This window comes from Polyodon spathula, chromosome 5 (genome assembly GCF_017654505.1).
Source record: "Polyodon spathula isolate WHYD16114869_AA chromosome 5, ASM1765450v1, whole genome shotgun sequence".
NCBI classification, from domain to species: Eukaryota; Metazoa; Chordata; class Actinopteri; order Acipenseriformes; family Polyodontidae; genus Polyodon; species Polyodon spathula.
The window spans coordinates 51,295,520-51,319,153 of NC_054538.1; the positions used below are offsets into that span (position 1 = coordinate 51,295,520).

Below are 23,634 nucleotides of genomic sequence, written 5' to 3' on the forward strand. Positions count from 1 at the left end.
GAGGTGCCGACTTCCTCAGTTGTGTTGCCAGGCTCATTTCTTGCTCACTTTGTAAGCACTGAGTTTATTTCCCTGCATTGATTAAGTAAACTACACTGATATGTTTCTGTCAGGACAACTGAGGAAGTCAGCACCTACGGTCACTTTTTTTTTTTTTTTTTTTTTTTTGTAACAAAAACGCTTATTCACTGCCAAACATGAACTGCTTGAGATATGTAATGGCTGCAGTGTAGGATACTACCCTTATGCTTACGATTTCGGTGTAGGGAGAGGATTATTCTTTGCCTTATTAACAATAATATGATAGCCAATCAGAATGCAATGCCCTGACAGGAGAATGTCGTGTAACCTTTGTAAGGACAGCGAAATAAACCCTCCTCTGTAATACATCAGTAGGGGAGGATGTGCACTTGACCAATCAAGAACTTAGAAACAGTTTGATATTTTGATTGCCTTACCAGTCACCCAATGAGTAAGACGTGCGTTTGTCGCGGTCCCTGGAGTTCTCCAGTGGCTGCTATGATTGGTCAATGAACAATCAGCCTGCACATTTTTATTTTGAGTTACAAAGGTTCGAAATGATGTCATGCTTTTAAGATAACCGGGTATGCGAATACTGGACTGAGCAAGGCTCCATGTAGGGGTTAGAGATACGTGAGTTTAACTGGAAGTGAGTCCAGCTGTTCATATCTTATTATATTATTGCAACATTTTCATTTGATTTGCGTTTTATTCATTTGGATATTACATTTGTTATTTTAAATGGGTTGGCACCACCAGCGGTGTTTTGGTTAATGAAAAAAGAAAGATTGTTCAAACCAGAGAGAGAGAGAGAAAGAGAGAATGAGAATGAATGAGAGAATGATGTCAGATCTCCTAATGTGGCCCACTGTGTGTTGTTAACTGGGTACGGGGGTCGACCGCCTGGTATCAAATTGTGATGCCGCCACAGGGAATGTCGGAATACAAACCCGTTTCTGTGTCGGAAATCCCACCTGTGCCCCCTCGGAGGGTGCGGAGCAGGGAGTTGTCCTCTGCATCACGATGTCGGTCCGGTTCGGCTACAGAACGCAAGGTTAAGTGTGTACTGGTCGGGGATGGAGCCGTCGGTAAAACAAGCCTTGTCGTCAGCTACACTACCAATGGATATCCAAACGAATACATCCCAACTGCATTTGATAACTTTGCAGGTAAATATTCAATAGAGACAATCTGGCAATACAATTTACTTTAAATCGAGAAGAAACTAATTGAATGCAAACCAAATCCTGCATGATTATATTTATAGTAGTTGAAGCCATGATTCAGTTAATCAAATTTGTGTTGAATAGTGGGGTACCACAATTTAGAAGATCTATTATTTGTATGCAATTACGTTAGTATATTTTCACAGAATATTAATCCGTAAATCTGTAACTATTGACAGTTGTTTAAATGTAGTAACCATGTCAGTTCATGTGTACAAATCGAAGACGAGTGATACAAGTCTGTTCTATCCTCTACCTCTTTTTTGAATTTATCAGCCTTGCATTGGAAAGTCCCAGGAGGTGTGAAGAATAGAAAGCTTTCCTCAAAAAAGTATGAAATTAGGTCTTTCAATTGGCACTCTTCTATGCCAATAAATAATTATTTTTGATAACATAAATAGACTGAACATGTACACCTATGTGAAAAAGACACACATAAAAAGTATGTAACACCAATAACACCAATCACTGTGTTTGAAGGTTTACTGCTCTAAGTGATACATGTTAATATAGTTTTACCTTTCGGGGCTCTTAAGTTTTTACTCATTTTAGATTTTTATTTTACATAACAAATGGTATTTCTCTAGTTTTTATAACTTCTGGGTGTTTTTTTTTTCTGTGTGAGTACAGATCAGTGGGCAACCTCACAGATTATTATTATTATTATTATTATTATTATTATTATTATTATTATTATTATTATTATTATTATTATATTTGTTCATTACTATATACTAAAGTATTACTAAATACTTTTAGTTCATTGATTTTTCCAGATTCTTGGTTTGGGTGAAATGAGATGAAAAGTTTTGCAGGCAACTGGAGTTTAAGTGTAAGTGACAGAACTATTTCCAGCCCTCTGCATCATTACATGGAAACTAATTAGAGTGAACCATTCAAACGTGGGAGATGCCAGGACTTTCTCATAGAAAGTGTTGAACAGTCTCATTAATGACCATGTTGTTTTTCATTTTTCAAGCTGTAGTGGCTGTTGATGGCAGACCTGTGAAACTTCAGCTCTGTGACACGGCTGGGCAGGTCAGTATGGGTTAATTAATGAACATTTATTTGTACACTTTCACCAAACAATTCATTGGTGAATACTTCAAATATATAAAAAATAACTTTTTATGAGCATAAGCATATTGCCAGTTATAGAGGTTAAAAAAAATCTTTAAAATAGCCTGGTTTTCAGCCACTTGCTGTCAAAATAACAACTGCTATTTATATAACTTAGTTTATGGCATCTGCACTGAAAACTAAATAAAATGAAATAAAAAGTACTAGGGTAATCAAGGACATTCTTTTTATAAAGAATTTTTTTATAACCTGTAATATTACTTTTGTCAATAGCAAGGTAATATAACACATTAGGTTTTTAATGGGAGTAATAATATTTCTGAAAAAAAAAAGAACAACTTCATCTTGTTACCTTTTCTCTGGTGTAAACCTACATTAGTCGTCTTTTCCTTTTTAAAGCCAAAGTAAATTTCTGTTTCTAAACTCTAAGCAAATAAAATATCTGAATGATGTGTCAAATGTGATTTTTCCTATTTCTGACTGCCAAGACCAATTTCAGAAATCAGCTCAATCAGGTTTGTATTATCCGGCTTAAAGAGTAAGTAGTGGGGTTCCGAAAAATATTTTTCTTTTTTCTTTTCATTGTTAACATCCTGACAACTTTTTACACTTATAACTTTAAAGTCTTTTTCAAAGCTCTTTTCAAAATGGCTGAGCACACTGGGGTTTGAGATCTGTCCTCTAAATCACTGCATGAAGAGTGATTTAAAATGGCAATAACCCTTAATCTATCATCAGTGCACTAGAGCGGCCATTTTGAAAAGAGCTTTGCAACAGAGTTTAAAGTATAAGTGTAAAAAGTTGTCAGGATGTTAACAATGAAAAGAAAAAGGACAGGTGCGTTATTTAAACAGTTGTAGCAGCATGTGAGGATGCATAATGCTACATTTTTCAGAACACCCACTGCTTACTGTTTAAGAGGAAATACAAGCCTTTAGTGCTGACGTAGGTGGTGAGACGAGATGTTGTTAGTTGGTGGAATCCTGCTTGCAGTCAGTTTACTTGCCTGGGGCCGTGTTCACAGAGCTCACTTCAGTATAAGACCAAAAAAAGGTCTTAAGTGTGTTTTGCAGACTATGTTATGACCGGGTCTTAAGTCCGATTCACAAAGTGATTATCTGGGGGTCTTAACTTCGACCATGTTTCTGTCCTCATTTGCTATCTCCTGCTCATGAGAAAGTTGCTCACTATCCGAGGGAAAATTGTCAGCTTGGCTCCTTCAGTGGGATTATAATAAGAATTGTAATCGTATCAGAAACTGTACACCTAAATATACAATCAGTGCTCCAGATATGTTTTTCTGTCAGCAGAAGTCACTCCCAGAATTTTGTCAGAAGGAGTAATTTTAAATTTCTCACAAACTGCAGCAGTACAGTTTTGTGATAATAAAATAAGTCCGGGTTTATCCTGGCTTTTAAAATTTTGTAGTCTTTTGTTGACTAATCCATTGAATAAACTAGTCACTACTGGTATAGAATCCTCAAGGGGGTTTACACCCTGCTTTTAATCTGTACCTTAAATCACTATGGACAGATATATTGCACACTGTTGTGCAACATACTAGTCATCATAACAAAATGTATTTAGTTTGTTTATTTTGCAACTTTTGTTGTGTTTTTGCAATATAAAACATTGCACTAAAACAGGGGTGTCAAACTCCAGTCCTCGAGGGCTGCAGGGTCTTCTGGTTTTCATTCCAACTTAGACTCTCAATTAACATCATTGATCTAATTATTTGTTGAATTTGACATATGTAATATTTTTCAAGGTCTTTTATAGCTGATGGTTTTAAAAATGCACTTGATCCAAGGTACACTACCTATGAAACATTTCGGGTCCTGAAGGGAAGTGTTAAATGTTAATCAAATAATTATATTAATTAAGTAATCGAGTGCTCAGATGGAACGAAAGCCAGAAGACACTGCGGCCCTCCAGGAACTGAGTTTGACAACCCTGCACTAAAACAGAAAATATCAGTGTAATTTGAATAGCCTTATAATGATTTGTATGAAAAAAAATCACTTATGTTTTCAGATTTCCCATCTCAAATAAAAAGTATAGCCCATTACAGTTGTTACAAGGGAGGATCAATAAGTTACTCGGTAAAATTGCTACAAAAATAGTAGTGACATAAGTGCGAAAAAATGGTTTTCCATCAACTGCAAATTCTAGGGAGCCAAAGGGAATTCCCTGTGACGTTTCGTGATATCATGGCCTAATTTGCATACGTCGCTACATTTTCAGGTTATTTGCAAGAAATGTACTTGCTAGATGATTTTCCGTATTTTTATTTATTTTTTACTCGCTTGCTAGTCTAGCGAGTATATTCTACCGAGTTAAGCTCTTAAAAAAAAAAAAAAATAATAAATCAGTGAACCTTGGCCCTGTTTCACTAAACCAACAACATCCCACGTGGGCAAACTGAACCTGCAGTGAGTGTCAAAAATGATGTAAATAAGTGTTACTCGGTAAAAGGTACTTATAAAGGTAAAGGTAATGAAACCTGCAGCAGTGTTTTTACATTTTCCCACTAGTTTAAAGGTTGCTTATTCTATTTCAGCTCTTGTTAGAAGTCTTCCAATTTTGTGTAGCACAGTATACTAGGATACAAACTACTAAACTGCATAAGCAGAAAGAAAGAACAGTTGTATTATAAAGCCATTTAAAAAGTGTGTGTGTGTGTGTATATATATATATATATATATATAATATAATATATATATATATATATATATATTTAAAAAAAATATCAAAAAATAACCACCTCTGATGGAGACTAAACAGCATCAAAAAATAACAACCTCTGATTGGTTAAACAGCATCATATGATATATATATATATATATATATATATATATATATATATATATATATATATATATATATATATATATATATATATATATAGCATATACCATGGCTTGCATACCAATGAGCCGCTTCACATTATAAATCACTATGCACCACTGCATTCTAAATTCCATGACAAACTGCCATTTTATTTGTTGTTACAGTCAGCCCTCTTTATATCGCCTGTTAAGGGCCATGGGCAAAAACGGGCAATAAGCGAGTGTGGCGTTATAGTGAAGGTCAAAAAAATAAATAAATTAAAAAAACACACAACCTTTTATGTTTGCAATAAATTCAAATGTTTTTTTTTTAGTTGTGTAATTACAGTTAATTTTGAGGAACAGTTTATAGTTAAAAAAATAAATAAACACTCATTTAGTGTCTAACAATTCCATAAAAACAAAAATGCGTACTATTTATTTATTTTATTATTTTTACTGTACTGGTTAGTTGACCTTTACTGTTTGTGGTATGACTGTAAGACTGCTGAATACTATCCCCGTTGAATGATGCCATCTGTTTATTTCACAAAGCAATTTAAGCTCAACAGCATTCCTTTTTAAGCATTTAAAAAATAAATAAATACATTTAAAAAGATGTTGAATATGTACAGACAAACACTTTTTTAAACGAAAAGTTAAAAAAAAAAAATGTTCTACAGAATTGATGCTTTAGTTTAAGTCAGCCTTCATTTGTGTAAAACTCGCATGTAAACAAACAAACCTCTTGTCGTACTTTAAAAAAACAAACAAATAAAAGTCGCTTATTTTAGACTTCGTCAACCTTTCTCAGGTTAAACAAATTGTCCCGTTCCATCAAGGTAAGCCATTTGTTTTTTAGAATGTCTCAAATTGTCCTTTGATTAACAGTATGCCTCACTTAAGCAGTATGCCTCACTTCTTTTGCTCTGGTGTTTAAATGTAGGGTTGACTCACCATGTACTTGCTGTTTTGCTTTGGGAGCGGGAGTGTTGACATTGGTATGAACGTTCAGTTAACAACGAATTAGGAAAGCGAGTCAAAGGTGAACTGCATAACTTTGTTGTTTTAATTGATCATAATTATTTTGCTGGCACTAGAATGAGGGAAATTAAAATGCTTATATATTTGCTTGACTTGGGAAGGTGGCGTGTGGCGGACAGCGGGGTGGGGCGATATAATGGGTAAAAAAATAGCACTGTCTTTATATTGGTGACAGAATAGCTGGCGGTATGCAAGGGTGGCGTTATAAAGGGGGCGGTATAACACGGGACAACTGTAGTTACAAAACCACTGCCAAAAATGAGTGACATTCCACCTATTTCCTTTAATATATTTGGGGATGAAAACAGATAACTGGTACAACACTAACTTGTAAATTGAAGGCAAAAAAAAAAGACATCCGAAAAAAAAAAAAATAATAGGTTGGCCAGGGTGTTCTCGGCTCACCGCGCACCAGCGACCCCTGTAGACTGGCTGGGTTGGCTGCATGGCGGGACTGCAGAGTGAAAAGAAGCAGTCGGCTGATGGCACAAACTTCCAGCGACTGCATGGGGTAAAATCAATTGGAGATTACTAAATCCCTATCAGTTAACCTCCTGTTGTCTGCTTTCCGTTAACTGTCTAAAATCTAAAATATCCATTTGAATGTTTAAGTGCCACTAAATCATGAGTCAGTCAGAACAAACAGAAAAGTACCAGTTAACAGAAGCGTGGGTTGAAATTCTCTACATTTTAATAATATCAAACTCCAGTGAGGATCACTCATACATTATGCTGTGCTTTTTTAAAAAGATGTTCTGCCTTTTTTTTTTCCTGTGGCAAGTGCAAAGCCATTTAAATAGGAAAACTGCAGAGAAACTTGACAGGTTACACAAGTCCTTTTAAAAATATGGGGTTCAGGAGTTACAAAACTAAAAGAATATCCAGAAAAATCAGCATTCCACAAAACAACAGTAATAGTTGGCAATGATTTCATATCTGTGATGCAACAAACTAAAACACCGGGGCCGGTTTTTCAAAACTTTGGTAATCTGATTTCTGTGTTTGATCTGGATTACATTCTGCAATTGGGTTGTTCAAAACATCGAAATGCGGTCAGGATTACTGTGGTCCGGATTTTGTTTTGGTAATCCGATCGCACCTTTAATCACGGTTAAATGTTGCAGTTGGGTTTTTCAGAATTTAGAGAGGAAATCAGGGGTACTTTGATCCAAAATACCAGGATTATTGTGATCCTAGTGCAGAGGGGGATTTAGCTTTTAAATGATCATAGAATATTGATATTTCCTTTGAAGTGTTATAGGAAACACACACTATATGTCCAAATAGAGTGTTAGAATATAATATTTACATATTTATTTAAGTTTTGTAACCATGCAAGCAAAAAGGAAAACATGTATTTAGTGGTGTAGCTTTAATAAAAAAGCATACACATAAACCTTCACTTACGCCTCCTTAAAGCTCGTCTGAGATGCTGGACACCCGACCAACGAGGAAGACGATGAAGATGTCTAAAAACACAACTTTTTTTCAAAAGTTTTATTTTTATTCAATTTAGATTTCGTTATTTAATTTCTGCTTAGTAGGCATAAATAAATTATCACAATAATTTATTTTGTTAAATTAGGTTATATAATCAATGAGGCCTCTTAAAAACAAGTAAGTGCTGCTTTTTCAAAATTTTTAATCTGGATCAAAGTGATGCAGGTTTTGTAATACTGTATATGTGTGTGTGTGTATATATATATATATATATATATATATATATATATATATATATATATATATATATATATATATATATATTTAGGCCTTTTTGTTACTATATTGATATAAAATAGTTTTATTTATTCTAACACCATTATTACTAATCCGGATTAATGTTTTGAATAAATAAAAATAATGTGTATAAACCGTACGCAATACCAATAAAATAAATGCGGATCAATCGTCTTTAATTTATTCATCCGATCAAGAATTATAATATATAATTATTACTTTATATATATATTTATATATATATATATATATATATATATATATATATATATATATTTTTTTTTTTTTTTTTTTTAAGAGGCCTTATTGTACTTAAATTGTTATCTTTGATATTTAACAATAGAAATATGATTGTGGTAATAATGATTACATCTAAATGACTTTAATGTTAGTGCACATATAGCGCATGCAAGTAATGGTTATTTTATTTATGCCTACTTAGCAGAAATTAAATAACTAAATCTAAATTGAATACAATTTTTTTTTTGAAAAAAGGCATATGTGAAGGTTTATGCTTATGCTTTATTATTAAAGCTATGCCACTAAATACGTGTTTTCCTTTTTGCTTGCATCGATACAAAACTTAAATAAATATGTAAATGTTATATTCTAACACTCTATTTGGACATATAATGTGTGTTTGCTATGACAATTCAAACAAATATCGATATTTTGTCATCATTTAAAAGCTAAATCCACCTCTGCAGTAGGATCACAATAATCCTCTTTAAATTCTGAAAAACCCAATTGCAACATTTAATCGTGACTAAAAGTGCGATCGGATTACTAAAACGAAATCCTGATCACAGTAATCCCGATCGCATTTCGATGTTTTCAAAAACCCAATTGCACGATATAATCCAGATCAAACATGGAAATCCAATTACCACAGTTTTGAAAAACTGGCCCCTGGTTGGATTCAGCTTATAGAGAAAGAGAGGGGAAAAACAGACAGAAGCTATTTTTATATTTGAATAACTCCCAAGTACAGGGCTGGGGAGGGGCAGGTAGGGAGGGAGGGAGGGAGAGGGCAAGTATATTTTTAAGAAGTACAAGTAGTTTTTCAAGCCAAATTACCGCTGCAGAGTTTGAACCACCCAACATGCTGAAGCTTGCACTTCACACAATGCAAGTGTATTACCAGCATGATTTAAAAAAAAACAAAAGACAAAAAAAAAAATGCAGTGCTGCTGCCCGTGTCAGATGGACAGACGTGCAACCTGAGAGTCCTGACAAGCCATGCATGCGTAAAGGACATGGGTACTGCGTCCCTGAGAGCCGTGGTATCAGCAGAAGGATTAAACATTTGAATTGATGTTTTGCATATGTCACAGGGCTGTTGCTTTGTGTTTTTAAAGAAGATTACAATGATTTATTAAACTGCACCGGTCTTTTTTCTGGCAGCAGAGTTGGTATTGTTAAGATATTAGGATAAAGATATGTTCCATGGAACAGAAGTATTCTCAAAACTAATATTAAAGTGTTGAGGAAAGGTGAGTTTTCTATAAATAAGGTGATAATGTCCTTATACTTTTGAGATCCCAGTCCCATATAGGATCTATAGCTATAATCAATCCCTTTTCTCTGTTGGGATCCAAAATGATATCTGGTTCAATTTGTTTTTCATATACAGGATGAATTCGACAAGCTTCGACCGATGTGCTACACCAACGCAGGCATCTTTTTGCTGTGCTTCAGTGTAGTCAGTCCTTCCTCATTTCAGAATGTGACCGAGAAATGGGTTCATGAAATCCGGTGCCACTGCCCCAGCGCCCCCATAGTGCTGGTGGGGACACAGTGTGATCTGCGGGAGGACGTGAAAGTGCTGATTGAACTGGCCAAATGCAGAGAGAAGCCAGTGGACCAGGAAGAGGCACGACACTGTGCAGAGGAGATAAAAGCTGTCTCATACATGGAGTGCTCCGCGCTGACTCAGAAAAACCTCAAAGAAGTATTTGACACTGCAATTGTGGCAAGCATCCAACACGCAGACGCCCAACCGCTGCAGAAAAAAACTAAAAAACGGACTCCTGACAAAATGAAGAACCTCTCTAAATCGTGGTGGAAAAAGTACTGCTGTTTTGTGTAGCTGTAATAGTGAAATCGCCCCCAAACCAGTACTGGACCACTGACTTGCGCCACAGAATGAGATAATATATAAGCTACATTAGCTCAATATAAATTTCCTGTTTTTATATTTTTCTTTTCCTTGCACTTGTTCAGAAGACTTGCGCATCCTTGAGTGGTGCTGGTGACAGTGTGCACTGAATGTCGGCGAGTCCCACAGCCTCCCCAGGAGGGTTCTGTCTTTGTTTCAAATGCAGATTGTTGCAGCATGAGCAAGAACAATACCTGGCAATCCCCCTGAAATCGTGTTTGGCTTATAATACTGTTGCACAGCCTTTATCAAAGCTAGGTTAGAGGACAGAGGCAGTGACCTAGGAACTACCTATATGTGTTTAGAAGGTTCTTTTAAACATATAACAATGCTGCATAAATGGGGAATACCCCCTCCCCATTTCCCATTCCCCATTCATAGTCAAGTATTGCCTAATGTACATAGAAAAATATTTTAGTGCCATTTCAAAATAATAAATACAGAAGAGGAATGGGTGATAGGAAATTATTTAATTCCCAATATATTCTACAGTAATATAGGCCTGGATGTAATTCAAAGGATAAGGTCTGTTAAAGAAGGTGGTTCTATTCCCCGCTCAATTTCATATGATTTATATACAACGATTCAGATACACATCTTTTACATTCCTGTGCTTAATTTGAAACTTTATTGCTAGCATATGTTTTTTTTTTTGTTTTTTTTTTTAAATAAAGACACAAATATTTAGTTCAGTAATATGGTAAAAATGAATGTAGGTGTACTATGATATGAAGTAAAGGTTGTGTTTGTCTGATGATTGAAGTGCAGTTAAACCACAATATGGTTAGCCACATTATGAATGTTAGAGATACAGGAAAACTGAAACTAAATCAAGTCTTTTACTAGGTTAGTAAGACAACATGGGTTTATCAGCTACTTTAATATTCTTATTGGTTTTTTTGTTGTTTTTTTTTCAATGGAATTAACATGAATGACCCTCAATTGATATGTAACGGATAGTGTTGGGAGGTTTTCCCCAAAAAGGTGAACATGTCTCCCTTATAAAAGTTTACCACAGTAAATTTGCATGCTAATTTTGCAGTTATGCTAGGTGTTTATCGTATTTTACCGTGGTCTACCATGTTTAATATGCTTTACCTGACCTCTTTGTGCTTTACCATGCTGTCCTCCCTGTGCTTTATTACCCCTTGCTGTGATTTTACTATGGTACACTTTTATAAAGGTTAACACACAGTATACAGTATATACAAGAAACTTTGTATCCTATGTTGCGGTGATAGTTTGTTGACGTTTTTTAAAAAGATATCCTATATCAGCTTGGGAATCAAATACATTTCTCAGCTTTCACTCAATATTATTTATCCAATGCTGGCGCTTTGACTGAAATGAATGCCGCTTGCAGGACTCAGACAGCGAGCATTGTCCCAAAAGGGAGCACTATGCTGCTTACGCATTCACACATCATTTGTCAGAAATCAGCTGGGCAATTAAACTGAAGAAATGTGTTCAGTTTTATCCCCAGTCCTATTCATGACCACAGTGTGTGAATAACAGTATACAAAAAATCAGCACATATATTGCTGCCATACATCATAGTTAAAGTCATGTGTTTCTGTAAGCAGTTCTGTAACCCATTAGGCATACTGTGTTAATGTACATATTCCAGCCTTGGCTGTATGAATTGCACATAATTTTACTTTACTGGGATGTCTGCAATGTTATTCATTATTTAGTACAAGCTTCAATTAATCTGTATACAGTTGTCTATAGTAATTGGAACCAGGTACTGAGAGTCAAAACCAAATCTTATGATTTTTAATTAGTTTTTTCCCAATCAAAACGTTTTCATAAACAATCATAATACAACCCCTGTACCTTTTAATATAAATGTAAAGCATTGAACTATATCTTAAAAATCAGAGCTGGATTGCTGGTTGGCACATTTTCAAAGACAACAGGTACAATGCAGATCAAGATAACCACAGATTTACTGTGTCTGAATACAGTCACATCCCCGGTGAGGTTATTTTCAATGTGGAAGCATCTAAAAAAACAACAGAGGTCCCTTTTGTAAGTTATTCCACTACTACTATTATTATACTATTATAAGTTGACAAGTGGAGATATCTTTTTAAAATTATAATTCAACAGAGTGAATCTAGGTTAGATCTCTTGGGATAGTAATATCTATCTGTTGCAGGGGTGCATTATAAACGCACTGAATAATTACTCCAATGTATGGAAACTATTTTCTGCATATTGAATGTGAAATGAGAAGTCTTACAGGGGTTACTACAAAGTTTCCCACTCCTTTTGCCAGTTTTCCTTTTTATTACACCTTTTAGTCACATTCCTTGAATGACTTCAATTGTTTGAGAAATAGCAGTATTAAGCAGGTTGTCTGAGCAAATCTATTGAAATAGTCAACTGGAAAACCAAGGGATTCATTTCTAAACTTGCAAATGTTGTTAATTTAGTCAGATTGAATACATGTTGTAATCTGTCTTGGGGTTTGTTTTACAGTGAATCACATGTATCCTCTGTACTCTGTCACAAGACCTTTAGTAACTAAACTGCACTTTCTTAGATTTTTACAGGAGTCATTGATACTTCTTTTCTAATAAAATATTACACTTATTCTGTGTGGTTTTTCAATCCATTTCCTGTTTGTTTTATGTCATAATCTAGGTCTGTGTAGACATTTTGTGAGTTCTATGTATTACACTGTTATCTTGCAGTCCAGTTTACAGAAAAGCAAAACTGAAAATATCTCGGACCGAGAACAGTAGTTAAAAATACAGTATTTCAAGTGAGGTGACATTTACCAAATTAACTGACGCTACAAAGGCAGTGTAGTTTTGGTAACCCCATTAAGACTCAATGGTCTGTATTTTCCACTTTCCCATATTAAACTGTGTTGGAAATGACAGTTAAGACAAATACTCCTATTAAAGGGACATGCAGTATTTGTCTAAATATAAAATACTAGGTAAAGGAGAAATGTGAAATGGGTGCAAATATGGAAAGGGGGATCATTAGTTGTACCACGACTTCTCATTGCAGCACAGTGGAGAATACGGCCCAATATCCTTTTCACAGGTCCATTTAGTGCTCTTCTGTCTTCCAAGAGAATGTACTTTAACTCAGTCTCACCTTTATAGAGATAGCAGTGGATTGGGACCATTTTAAAAAGCCACACGTTAAAAGCAGAGACATGGTTGAGAGAAAAAACTAGTAAAAGGAGAAGTCACGGTTAATGGGAGTTTTAATGTTTTACTATATATTGTGATAATTATTTCCAGATGTCGATAACAGAAAGTTATCTTCCAGTCCTAATGATCAATTAATCTTAATACAGCTGCCTTTTAACTCGGCATTAATCCTGCTGTTGTTTTCCACCAGGTGTGATTTATTGACATCACTAGAGATGATAAAATACAGCAGAATGAGGTCTGCAAAAGAGCAGGATTAGAAGTTTAAATTGGCAGTGAAGACTCTTCTGTTTCAATTAATAAAACAGACCCATGGATTAATAGGTTATGTGAATATTTTCACAGCTTCAAGTCAAACTTAAACCCCATGTTTTAGTACTAACAGCTAATTTAATATGTATTTTAATTGGCATGTCCGCTATTTCTTAGTTAAAGGTGTACTAACCAAGACTTTAAAACACAATGGCAGAATTCTCACATTTCAGGATATATACCTGGTGCACATAACAACATAACTAGCCTGTATGTCTTACCTCTCATTGGAATACCAGTATTCTTACAAGCCCCTCGTTGTTATGTTAAAAATATATTTAGTTATCCCGACTTTATTGCCTAAATGTAATAATACATTTTGCAGTTACAGGAAATAACCCTTTATATTGCCTTACATTTGCATTTTAAGCTGCATATAGGAATCAATGAGGATAATAATATTATTATTATTATTATTATTATTATTATTATTATTATTATTATTATTTATTTCTTAGCAAGCGTCCTTACCCAGGGCGACTTACAGCTCTATACAAAAAATACCTTTCAAGAATTACAGTACAGTTAAAAGCAAGATACAAAATACTTCAGTCCTAATAAGAGCAAATACAAAACAGTACAATTTGATATCGGGGCAGTTCAAGAGCAGATAACAGTGTTGATAGTTACATCCGGGTTAGATACGAGTGCAAGTAAAATATAAAATACTACAGATTGGGTTAAGTGCAGGATTAAATACAGTAAAATAGGGATCAGATAAGTGCAAGTTAAAGGCAGAGGTGCTATATTATTCAGAAGAGAAGAGTTGAGTTTTACAGGTGTTGTCTGAAGAGGTGTGCCCTGAGGAGGCGCCGGAAGGTGGTTAAGGACTGGACAGTCTGACATTCGTAGGAAGGTCGTTCCACCACTGCGGGGCGAGGGTGGAGGAGGAGGGCTCTGGAGGCAGCGGACCATAGCGGAGATACAGCCAGTCTTCTAGTGCAGGTAGAGCCTAGAGGTCGGGTGGGGGTCTGGAAGTAGCTGGGTGCAGTCTGGTCAAGGTAGGTAGGCGAGTACAAGAGTCTTGAACTGGATGCGAGCGGTGATCGGGAACCAGTGGAGTGAGCAGAGCAATGGAGTAGAGTGGGAGAAGTGAGGCAGAGATCACCAGGCGAGCAGCGGAGTTCTGGTTGAGCTGTAGTGGATGGGTGGCGGACACAGGGAGGCCAGCCAGGAAGGAGTTGCAATAGTATAGGCGGGAGAGTACTAGGGCCTGGACGAGGAGTTGCGTGGAGTAGTTGGTGAGGAAGGGTCGGATTCTTTGTATTTTGCTCAGGAAGAATCAGTAGGTGCGTGCTAGAGTGCAGATGTGCAGGGTTACTCCGAGTTTTTAGGCTGAGGAGGAGGGAGAGAGCATGGTAGAAAACAGGAATGGAGATCCGAGGAGGGGGAAGATGAGGAGGGGAAGAAAAGGAGGTCAGATTTAGAGAGGTTGAGTTTGAGGTTATGCGAGTGCATCCAGGAGGTGATAGCAGACAGATAGATCTTAGCATCATGAGCATAGAAATGGTATGAGAAACAGGTGTAGAGAGAGAACAGGAGAGAACCCAAGACTTGGGTCCTTGGGGGACTCCTGTTAGAGAGGGTGAGTTGTGAAGGTTGAGCCACAGCAGCTTACCTGGTAGGTGCGGTCAGAGAGGTAGGAGGAGAACCAGGCCAGAGCAGTGCCAGAGATTCCCAGGTCAGCAAGAGAGGATAGAAGAATAGTGGTCGGCAGTGTCAAAGGCAGAAGGGAGATCAAGGAGAATTAGGACAGATGAGAGAGTCAGCACAGGCAGAGTTTAGCAAGTTAGTGACAGACAGGAAAGCAGTTTCAGTGGAGTGAGCAGAGCGGAAACCAGATTGGAGAGGGTCAAGCAGAGAGTGGTTAGACAGGAAAGCAGAGAGATGGCGGTGTACTGCCCTCTTAAGGGTTTTAGAGAGGAAGGGTAAGAGGGAGACAGGGTGGTAGTTCTGATAGAGAGAAGGGTAAGAGGAGCTCCCTATCTCCGACAAACTGTTTTCCCTTTCTCCGGTCTCTCCTCTCTCCAGAGATTTCTCAAAAAGAGAGGAGCATCTCGTCTTTCGAGCAACTTAGAAGAGGAGAGGGGAGAGGGGGGGGGGGGGGGGGGGGGGGGGGGCGTCCAGGGCGCACGTGGTGGGTTTGTGGCCCTGGAGGAGGGTGGAGAGGTCAGAGTCTGAGAGGGGAGAGAAGGAGGATGAGTTAATAGGGGAGGCAGAGGGTGTTGGGGTTGGAGCGGGAGGGGGAGGGGTAGGGGGAGTGAGAGATGTTAAAGAAGTTGCGGATATCAGAGATTTTAGAGAAGAGGCAAAATCGTCAGAGGAGATAGAGGAGGAGAGTTGAGGAGGGAGAACAAGGTAGAGAATAGTTTCCGGGGGTTGTTAGTGGAGGACTGGATAATAGTTTGGAAATTGGAGTGTTTAGCAGAGGAGGAGGAGAGGAGGGAGCAGTGGGAATCTATGGCAGCAGGGAGTTTGTTTCTCTTCCATTTCTTTTCAGCAGAGCGCAGTTTGGTTCTTGCTGAGCAGACCACAGAGGAGAGCCAGGTTGGGAGGTGAGGGGACACAGTGGGGAGGTGAGGGAGGAGGTAGCAGAGTCTACAGAGTTAGGAGAAGGAGTCTATAGGAAGGAGGTGAGTGGCAGAAGAGTGGCAGTTCCAGGCGGATGGCTTTGTGGTGAGGTCAGACCCGGAAGAAGTAGCACACATAGACAGCACTGGGGTATGAAAGTGCTGTGGCGTGTTTTAATTATAAAAAAAGGTTTTAACAAAACAAAACACAATCAAACGGCACAGGTGCCAAAACAAATAGACAAACAAAACAGACACAAAATGACACAAAACAAGTAGTGTGCTGGTATATAATCAGGACACATAGCAATTGTTATGTTTAAGCTTGTAGTTTCCTTCACTCACAATCTCATTCCAACAGATTGAGCCACACCAGCTTACCTGGTAGGTGCGGTCAGAGAGGTAGGAGGAGAACCAGGCCAGAGCAGTGCCAGAGATTCCCAGATCAGCGAGAGAGGATAGAATTGACAAAACTGTAAAAATAATGAGAAATGGCCCTACCAGGACCTGCAAAGGGAATTAGATTAACTTAAACAGATATTTCAGGATATGATCGAAATGGGTCCATTCCAAACCAATTAAGTTTGTTGGTGCATCCTTAACTATCGTTCATACCATACAGCCTGAGAGTCACCTTTTGCATCAAATAAAACAATTGAAAGAAGAGGGTTGAAGGCTGTAGTGTGCAAGGCAGGTTGTCAAAACCTATAACAATTGAAAGGGAAATGGAAGTGTGTAAATTGTGCTTTGCCAGATAAAATATCTACAGAGCCTATAGGAACTCTACACCCCCTTTCAAGATGTTCAAGCTTTGTTGCCTTATACTGTAGCTTGGAATTAAAATGCATTAAAATAGTTTTCTTTTTCATTTATCTACACATCCTACCCCACAACTTCCAAGTGAAAAAAATATTCTAAAAATTTGTAGAAAATTCATTAAAAATAAAAACTGAAATAGCTTGGTTTGGTAAGTGTCCACCCCCCTTGTAATAGCAATCCTAAATTAGTTCAGGCGTAACCAATCACCTTCAAAATCACACAACAAGTTAAGTGGCCTCCATCTGTGTTAAATTGTAGTGATTCACATGATTTCAGGATAAATTCCTCAGTTCCTGTAGGTTCCCTCTGCTGGGTAGTGCATTTCAAAGCAAAGACTCAACCATGAGCACTAAGCTTTCAAAAGAACTCCGGGACAAAATTGTTGAAAGGCACAGACGGGATGGGTATAAAAAAATATCAAAGGCCTTAAATATCCCTTAGAGCAGGCTCTCGAGTGGAGCATCCAGTAAAGGCGCTCCACGTGGAGTGCAGGATGTGCCCTATAGTCTGGGTATTGCAGGTTTGAGTCCAGGCTATGTCACAACCGACCGTGACCGGGAGTTCCTAGGGGGTGGCGCACAATTGGCTAAGCGCTGCGCGGGTAGGGAGGGCTTAGGTCGGCAGGGGAATCCATGGCACACCACGCATCAGCGACACCTGTGGCCGACAGGGCATCTGTAGTTCTGCAGTGGAACCGCCAGATCTGTGTTATCCTCCGGCGCTATAGGTCTGGTGGCCTCGCTGTGGATCAGCAGTGCGAAAAATGATGGATAGGCAGGAGCACGTTTCGGAGGACGCATGCTCCAGCCTCCATTCCATGAGTCGGCGGGGGGGGGTTGCGAGCAGTAAGCCAAGGATATAGATAATAATTGGGCACACTAAATTGGAGACAAAACTGGGGTAAAAATTTGGAGACGACTAAATTTATTAATAAAAAAAAATCCCTTGGAGCACAGTCAAGATGATTATTAAGAAGTGGAAGGTGTATGGCATTAGCAAGATCCTGCCTAGATCTGGCTATCCCTCAAAACTGGATGACTGAGCAAGAAGGAGCCTGATCAGAGAGGCTACCAAGAGGCCAATGACAACTTTACAAGAGCTGCAGGCTTTTATGGCCAAGACTGGTCAAAGTGTGCATGTGACAACAATATCCCAAGCACTCCACAAATCTGGCCTGTATGGTAGGGTGGCAAGAAGGAATCATTACTCAAGAAAGCCCACCTTGAATCCCGTTTGAAGTATGCAAAACAACACTCGGGAGATTCTGTAGCCATGTGGCAAAAAGTTGTGTGGTCCGACAAAACTAAAATGGAACCCTTTGGCCTAAATGTTTGGCACAAACCCAACACAACACATCACCCAAAGAACACCATCCCTACTGTGAAGCATGGTGGTGGCAGCATCATATTATGGGGATGTTTCTCATCGGCAAGGACGGGCACTTGTCTGGAGAGAAAGGAAAATAAATGGAGCAAAGTACAGAGAAGTCCTTGAGGAAAACCTGCTGCCCTCTGCAAGAAAGCTGAAACTGGGACGGAAGTTCACCTTTCAGCATGAAAATGGCCCAAACCACACAGCCAAAGCTACACTGGAGTGGCTAAGGAACAAAAAGGTAATGTCCTTAAGTGGCCCAGTTAGAGCCCCCACCTAAATCCAATTGAAAATTTGTGGCATGACTTGAAGATTGCTGTCCATCAACACTCCCCAAGTAACTTGACCCAGAGGTTGAACAGTTGTGTAAAGAAGAATGGTCAAATATTGCCAAATGTAGGTGTGCAAAGTTGGTAGAGACCTATCTCAACAGACTCACAGCTGTAATTGCTGCCAAAGGTGCTTCCACCAAGTATTAACTCAGGGGGGATGGAGACTTATCCAATTTTTCAGTTTTGTATTTTTAATATATATATATTTTTTTCCTCAATAAAAACCTTTTTCCCCTTAATAGTGTGGTCTGGTGTGTAGATAAGTGAAAAAATAATTTAAATGCAAGAAACTCTGAGGCACTGACACAACAAAATGTGAAAAAAGTTCAAGGGGGTGCAAATTTTCTATAGGCACTGTATTATGGGCTCTGATTACATGGAAAAAAAAACATGGGTATGTCATTGACTTGGCTAACAGAGTGCTGTGAAAAAATGTAGTCTAGGGGGAGACAATGAATTTTTGACTGTGTGTTTGCTATTGAGAAAGCAGAACTGTATGATCATGCAAGCTTAACCATTGAACTCATTGAACTGATTAAAACCATGGTGACAGCTAACATTTCTGCTTTTGTTACACAAGCATCTCTCTGGGTATATAGCTGTCTGTGTAAATATTCAGGGCACAGACCCTCCTGCAATAAGCAATATCGCTTCCATATGGAGGCAGACAGTCATATTGCCACAGTTGTTGAACCATTGTTATAGCAGGGCTTTTTACTAAAATGTGCATCAAAGAAACAACTCCCCAATCTGGCCTGTTTGAAAACAAGACAGCTCCTGGCAATTAACTATTGACTACAATAAGCTAAATGATGCAATCCCAGCCTGTGCCCCTCCGGTGGCATCAGCACCAGACACAACAGCAAAACTAAATCCAACTGCTAAATGGTTTACAGTGTTTGATATTTCAAAATGAATTTTGGTCTATCTCACTCACACAGGAATGTCAGTACAAATGTGCATTTACTTGACAGTCAGCAATATATTTGGACTTGTTTAGCACAGGGAAGTCATAATAACCCCTCAATTTTCCACCAGCATGTGGCCAACTCTCTGAAAACCTTCTTGACACCCCATAATTTATAACAGTGTGTAAATGGTTTGTTGTAACAAACTGAATCATCTCCTCTTTTTAGAGGAGCTTCTCAAATTGCAACAAAACTGCTTCAAGGTTCACATGAAAAAATTCCAAAACAGAAACAAAGTTTTTAGGGTTACAATTGGTAGAAATGGTTGCACCCCTGATCAACCGTACAGCGCCTCCCACTTCCTACTTCGGTAACTGCACTGCACTTCCTGGGTTTAGTAGGTTACTGCAGAGATTTCATTGAAGGTTTATCTACCATTAGCACACCGTTGTATGACTTATTGTAAAAGGGGGTAGAATGGAATTGGGGTCCACAACACACTAAATCAATAGCCAGCTTTGTTAGCTGTGCCTATCTTACTCAGCCCTGACAGAGCTTCCCTTTCAAGATTGCAGCTTTGGAATTTTCACTCTCATGCGGTTCTAATACAATCTAGACATGGCAAGCTGCATCCTGTTCCATACACCTCTAAAATGCTGACACCAGTAGAATTGACATACAGTGCTTGTGAGAAACATTTGCTTGTAAAATTTTGGGCTTTTAAACATTTGACGGATATTACAGAACTTAACACAATTGTGTTAAATACTTGCTACACCCCCACAGAATTGCTCCTGAAAGGCTGCATTAAGGATGGCACTCTGGACTCTTATGTTACAGGACAGGGATTTCCAAGAAAAACATGTGCCAGGACCACGCATGTTGGCTGGAAGTCTGCTGTATCAAGGTACCCCACATGAGTGCACACCACACAGCCACACATGTTAAGCCCTTTTCTAACAGTCTCACAGGAAAATGCCACAGACATTTATGTGGACAGTTCATGTTATTGCATTGAGGGAAAACTGCCTACCGCACTGGGTTTTCAGTTCAACTGCCCATCAGCACATTGGCTGTTGTGGCATGGGTCCTTCAACACATTGCTGACTTTCTCCAACCATGTAACATTCTTTCAGATTCAGCCTGGGTTTGCAACACTTCATGGAGTATTTGCCCATATGGCATGCTCGTGGATACTCTTCAGCCTCCAGTACACCCCTCACGTGTGCCCCTTTACTGCTGCATATTCTCACCTTAACACATCAGCGCACTCCACCTATTAGTATTGTTAATGTTAAAGCCTGTACAAAACTCATAACCATAGAGCTGATCTTCTTGATAAAGAAGGGGCCCTCTGGTTCTCAATGGATTCCAAATGGGAGAGGGGAGTATGACATTGAGCCTGTGGAAACCAGCTCAGATTTCTGCCTCAACACCAACACCACTTGAAAACAAAACCTCAACCCTGTACAATTGAAAATAGCTTTGACTAATAATGACTCACTACCAGACACCTACGAGAAATACAAAATACAAATCACTGAGGGTCTACTTAGGTATCAGAATTTGTACAGAATGCCAACCAAGTTATGTAATGAATATATATACATAGTGCATGACACACCTACAGGGGGTCTGCAGGATAATTTGTGCATAGTGTAATCTAACACCTGCAACCAAGCAAGCTAAACTAAGGCACACAAGAACAACAGAAGGACCCTGGACAGGGTTGCAAATCAGTTATATAGGACAGTGACAAGGATGGCTTTAGTGGTGACGTCAGGCCAGATGAAGGAAGAACTCAGACACTGCAGATACGGTGCAGTGGCGCTTGCGCCGTTTTCTTTTTTTAAATAACAAAAATAAAAGTTTAACAAAAAGACTGGCTCACAGAGTGAAAATAAATATTTAAACAAAAACAAGATTATGAACACCAAAACAAATGCCTTGGTTAAGCTGGGCAGTCGCCTTCACTGATTCGATAGTTTTGTATTTTAGCTTTGTTCTGTTCTCCTCTCTCGCTCCCATTCACTCCTGTGAACACCCATCCAGAGCAGTGAGAGCTGCAGTCTTTTATATTAGTGACCGAGGGATTAGCTAGCTATCAATTATCTGATAAGCCCTCAGTCATATTGTGCACAGGTTTTCTAATTACTACTGGCAGAGGGCAAGCTGCCAACCACCTCTGCCAGAACACATTTAAATAAAAATAACATATATATATATATATATATATATATATATATATATATATATATATATATATATATATATATATAATATATATTTAAATACATAATAAATCATAATAATAAATAATAATAATAATAATAATACAAAACAAATATACTTTACAGGAGTAGGGCTTTGCCCGGCCCCCTTCTCATGTACAGGGCTCTGGCCCTGTTACAAGGACCTTTGCCAAGTACAGCATTGGGAAATAAATATGCATTACTGATTGTAGATTTGTTTACAAAATGGGTGGAAGCATTTCCAACTAAAAATAACACAACACAAGCCACCGCAAAAGTATTAGTGCAACATGTATTTTCTCACTGGGGGCTCCCACTGTGAAGAAAATCAGACAATGACCCTCACTTCATGGGTACTGTCATGAAACAATGTTTGCAAATACTGGGGAGAAACCAAAAATGTGACATTTTATCACCCACAATCTTAGGGATCGGAGGAGAGAGTTAATCGCACCATAAAAACCATGCTTACAAAGGACAATAGAAAAGATTGGGACACCCTAATTCTGCTTCTTCTCATGTGTATCAGGGCAACAGCGTCCAAATCAATGAGGTATAATCCCCACAAGGTGTTGACTGGTTCAGAAGATCAACGAGTGATGATACAAAACTATATAAATAAGCTTAAAGCAGATTTGAGTTGTAAAACAGGAGCTGTAAACATACAAAGGTGTAAGAGAAAACACTTTTGAACTTGGATGCTCAAAACATACAGGGAATGTGTATCATTTACTAAACCATGGAAAGACCCATATGAAATTTGCAGAGCTTCTGCTTATGAAATAAGGAAGGTAGGCAAATGGGGGCATCATGATTAATTGTATCACATAAATCAGCTGAAGAAATACCAGGGAAATGTTTCAAACTCTAGTGCATGAAATACACAAAATAAATGATGATACTGTTGATTTGTTTTTACAGGTGACCAAAGATGGAAGGAGTCCCTGCAGATATGATTCATTCTGGGAATTGTGGCAATATCAACAAGTTCACAAGCCAACGTAATGAACTCTGGTAACAGGACTGGTAAATATACAAATATTAACATCCACGTCATCACCAAAGTCACAAAAAGCTGAAGACATTAACGGGTGCCCACAGTTCAGAAAAGGGTCAGATAATGAACTAATAATAACATTGGACCCATGGGTACCAGTTCAAAATGTACATTTGACCTACATTCCAGCTGTGGATAATCTAACTGCATGGTCTTTGGAACACCATAAAATAAGTTCAAATAAATCGCAGAGTGAGATGAGCTAATAGATAAAATGTTTTGGTAGCTAACGAACTTGAAATTCCAAAGGGTATATTATCAGATGCTTCATTTTCAGTTGTCTAGTTGTAGCTTAGCACAGACAAATAAGACACACGCATCATTTTGAACATATAGGGAGATCTGGTATGCAACAGCTGACTGGATAATACAAAGTTGTAACTATACAGAAGGGGGGACCCTGTGGAGGACTACCTATGCCATATGCATCTTTGACATGACTAGCCAGTGTCACCCCTATGGAAATGTATAGTAAACCTCCAAAACATCGGCATCCCAGTGGATCAAGTGATATAATTTATATCAAAATATAGGGAAATTAGAGGAAGGTTGCCATCACGGGACTAAACCTGAGCTGATAGTGAGGAAAGGTCCTAAGGATAAATGGCACGTGGTTATGAATTTAGTTTGCTGAGAGTGATCTCCATTCCACTAGATGTATACATATGATGTGGTAAGCATTGTGTTCACTGCACGTTTAGATTTAAGTTAAACAAGCAAAACTATAAATCCAATAATACCAAAGT

At 38.2% G+C, this 23,634-nt stretch overlaps 1 protein-coding gene across 1 annotated transcript; it reads left to right on the plus strand.

Annotated features, from left to right (window-relative positions):
• Positions 1–591: 591 nt before the first annotated feature.
• Positions 592–12,692, plus strand: rhoua (ras homolog family member Ua). The gene is made up of 3 exons (XM_041250736.1): positions 592–1,190; positions 2,227–2,285; positions 9,570–12,692. Exons 1-3 carry the CDS (start codon positions 941–943, stop codon positions 10,023–10,025), a joined length of 765 nt encoding a protein of 254 aa, XP_041106670.1. The 5' UTR covers positions 592–940; the 3' UTR covers positions 10,026–12,692.
• Positions 12,693–23,634: the final 10,942 nt, after the last annotated feature.

Bases quoted from the DNA above. Each gene is read 5' to 3' on its own strand.
- rhoua (XM_041250736.1), top strand. From the start codon at position 941: ATGCCGCCACAGGGAATGTCGGAATACAAACCCGTTTCTGTGTCGGAA. The intron at 1,191-2,226 runs GTAAATATTCAA...TCATTTTTCAAG, and splicing joins TGCATTTGATAACTTTGCAG to CTGTAGTGGCTGTTGATGGC. The intron at 2,286-9,569 runs GTCAGTATGGGT...TTTCATATACAG, and splicing joins TCTGTGACACGGCTGGGCAG to GATGAATTCGACAAGCTTCG.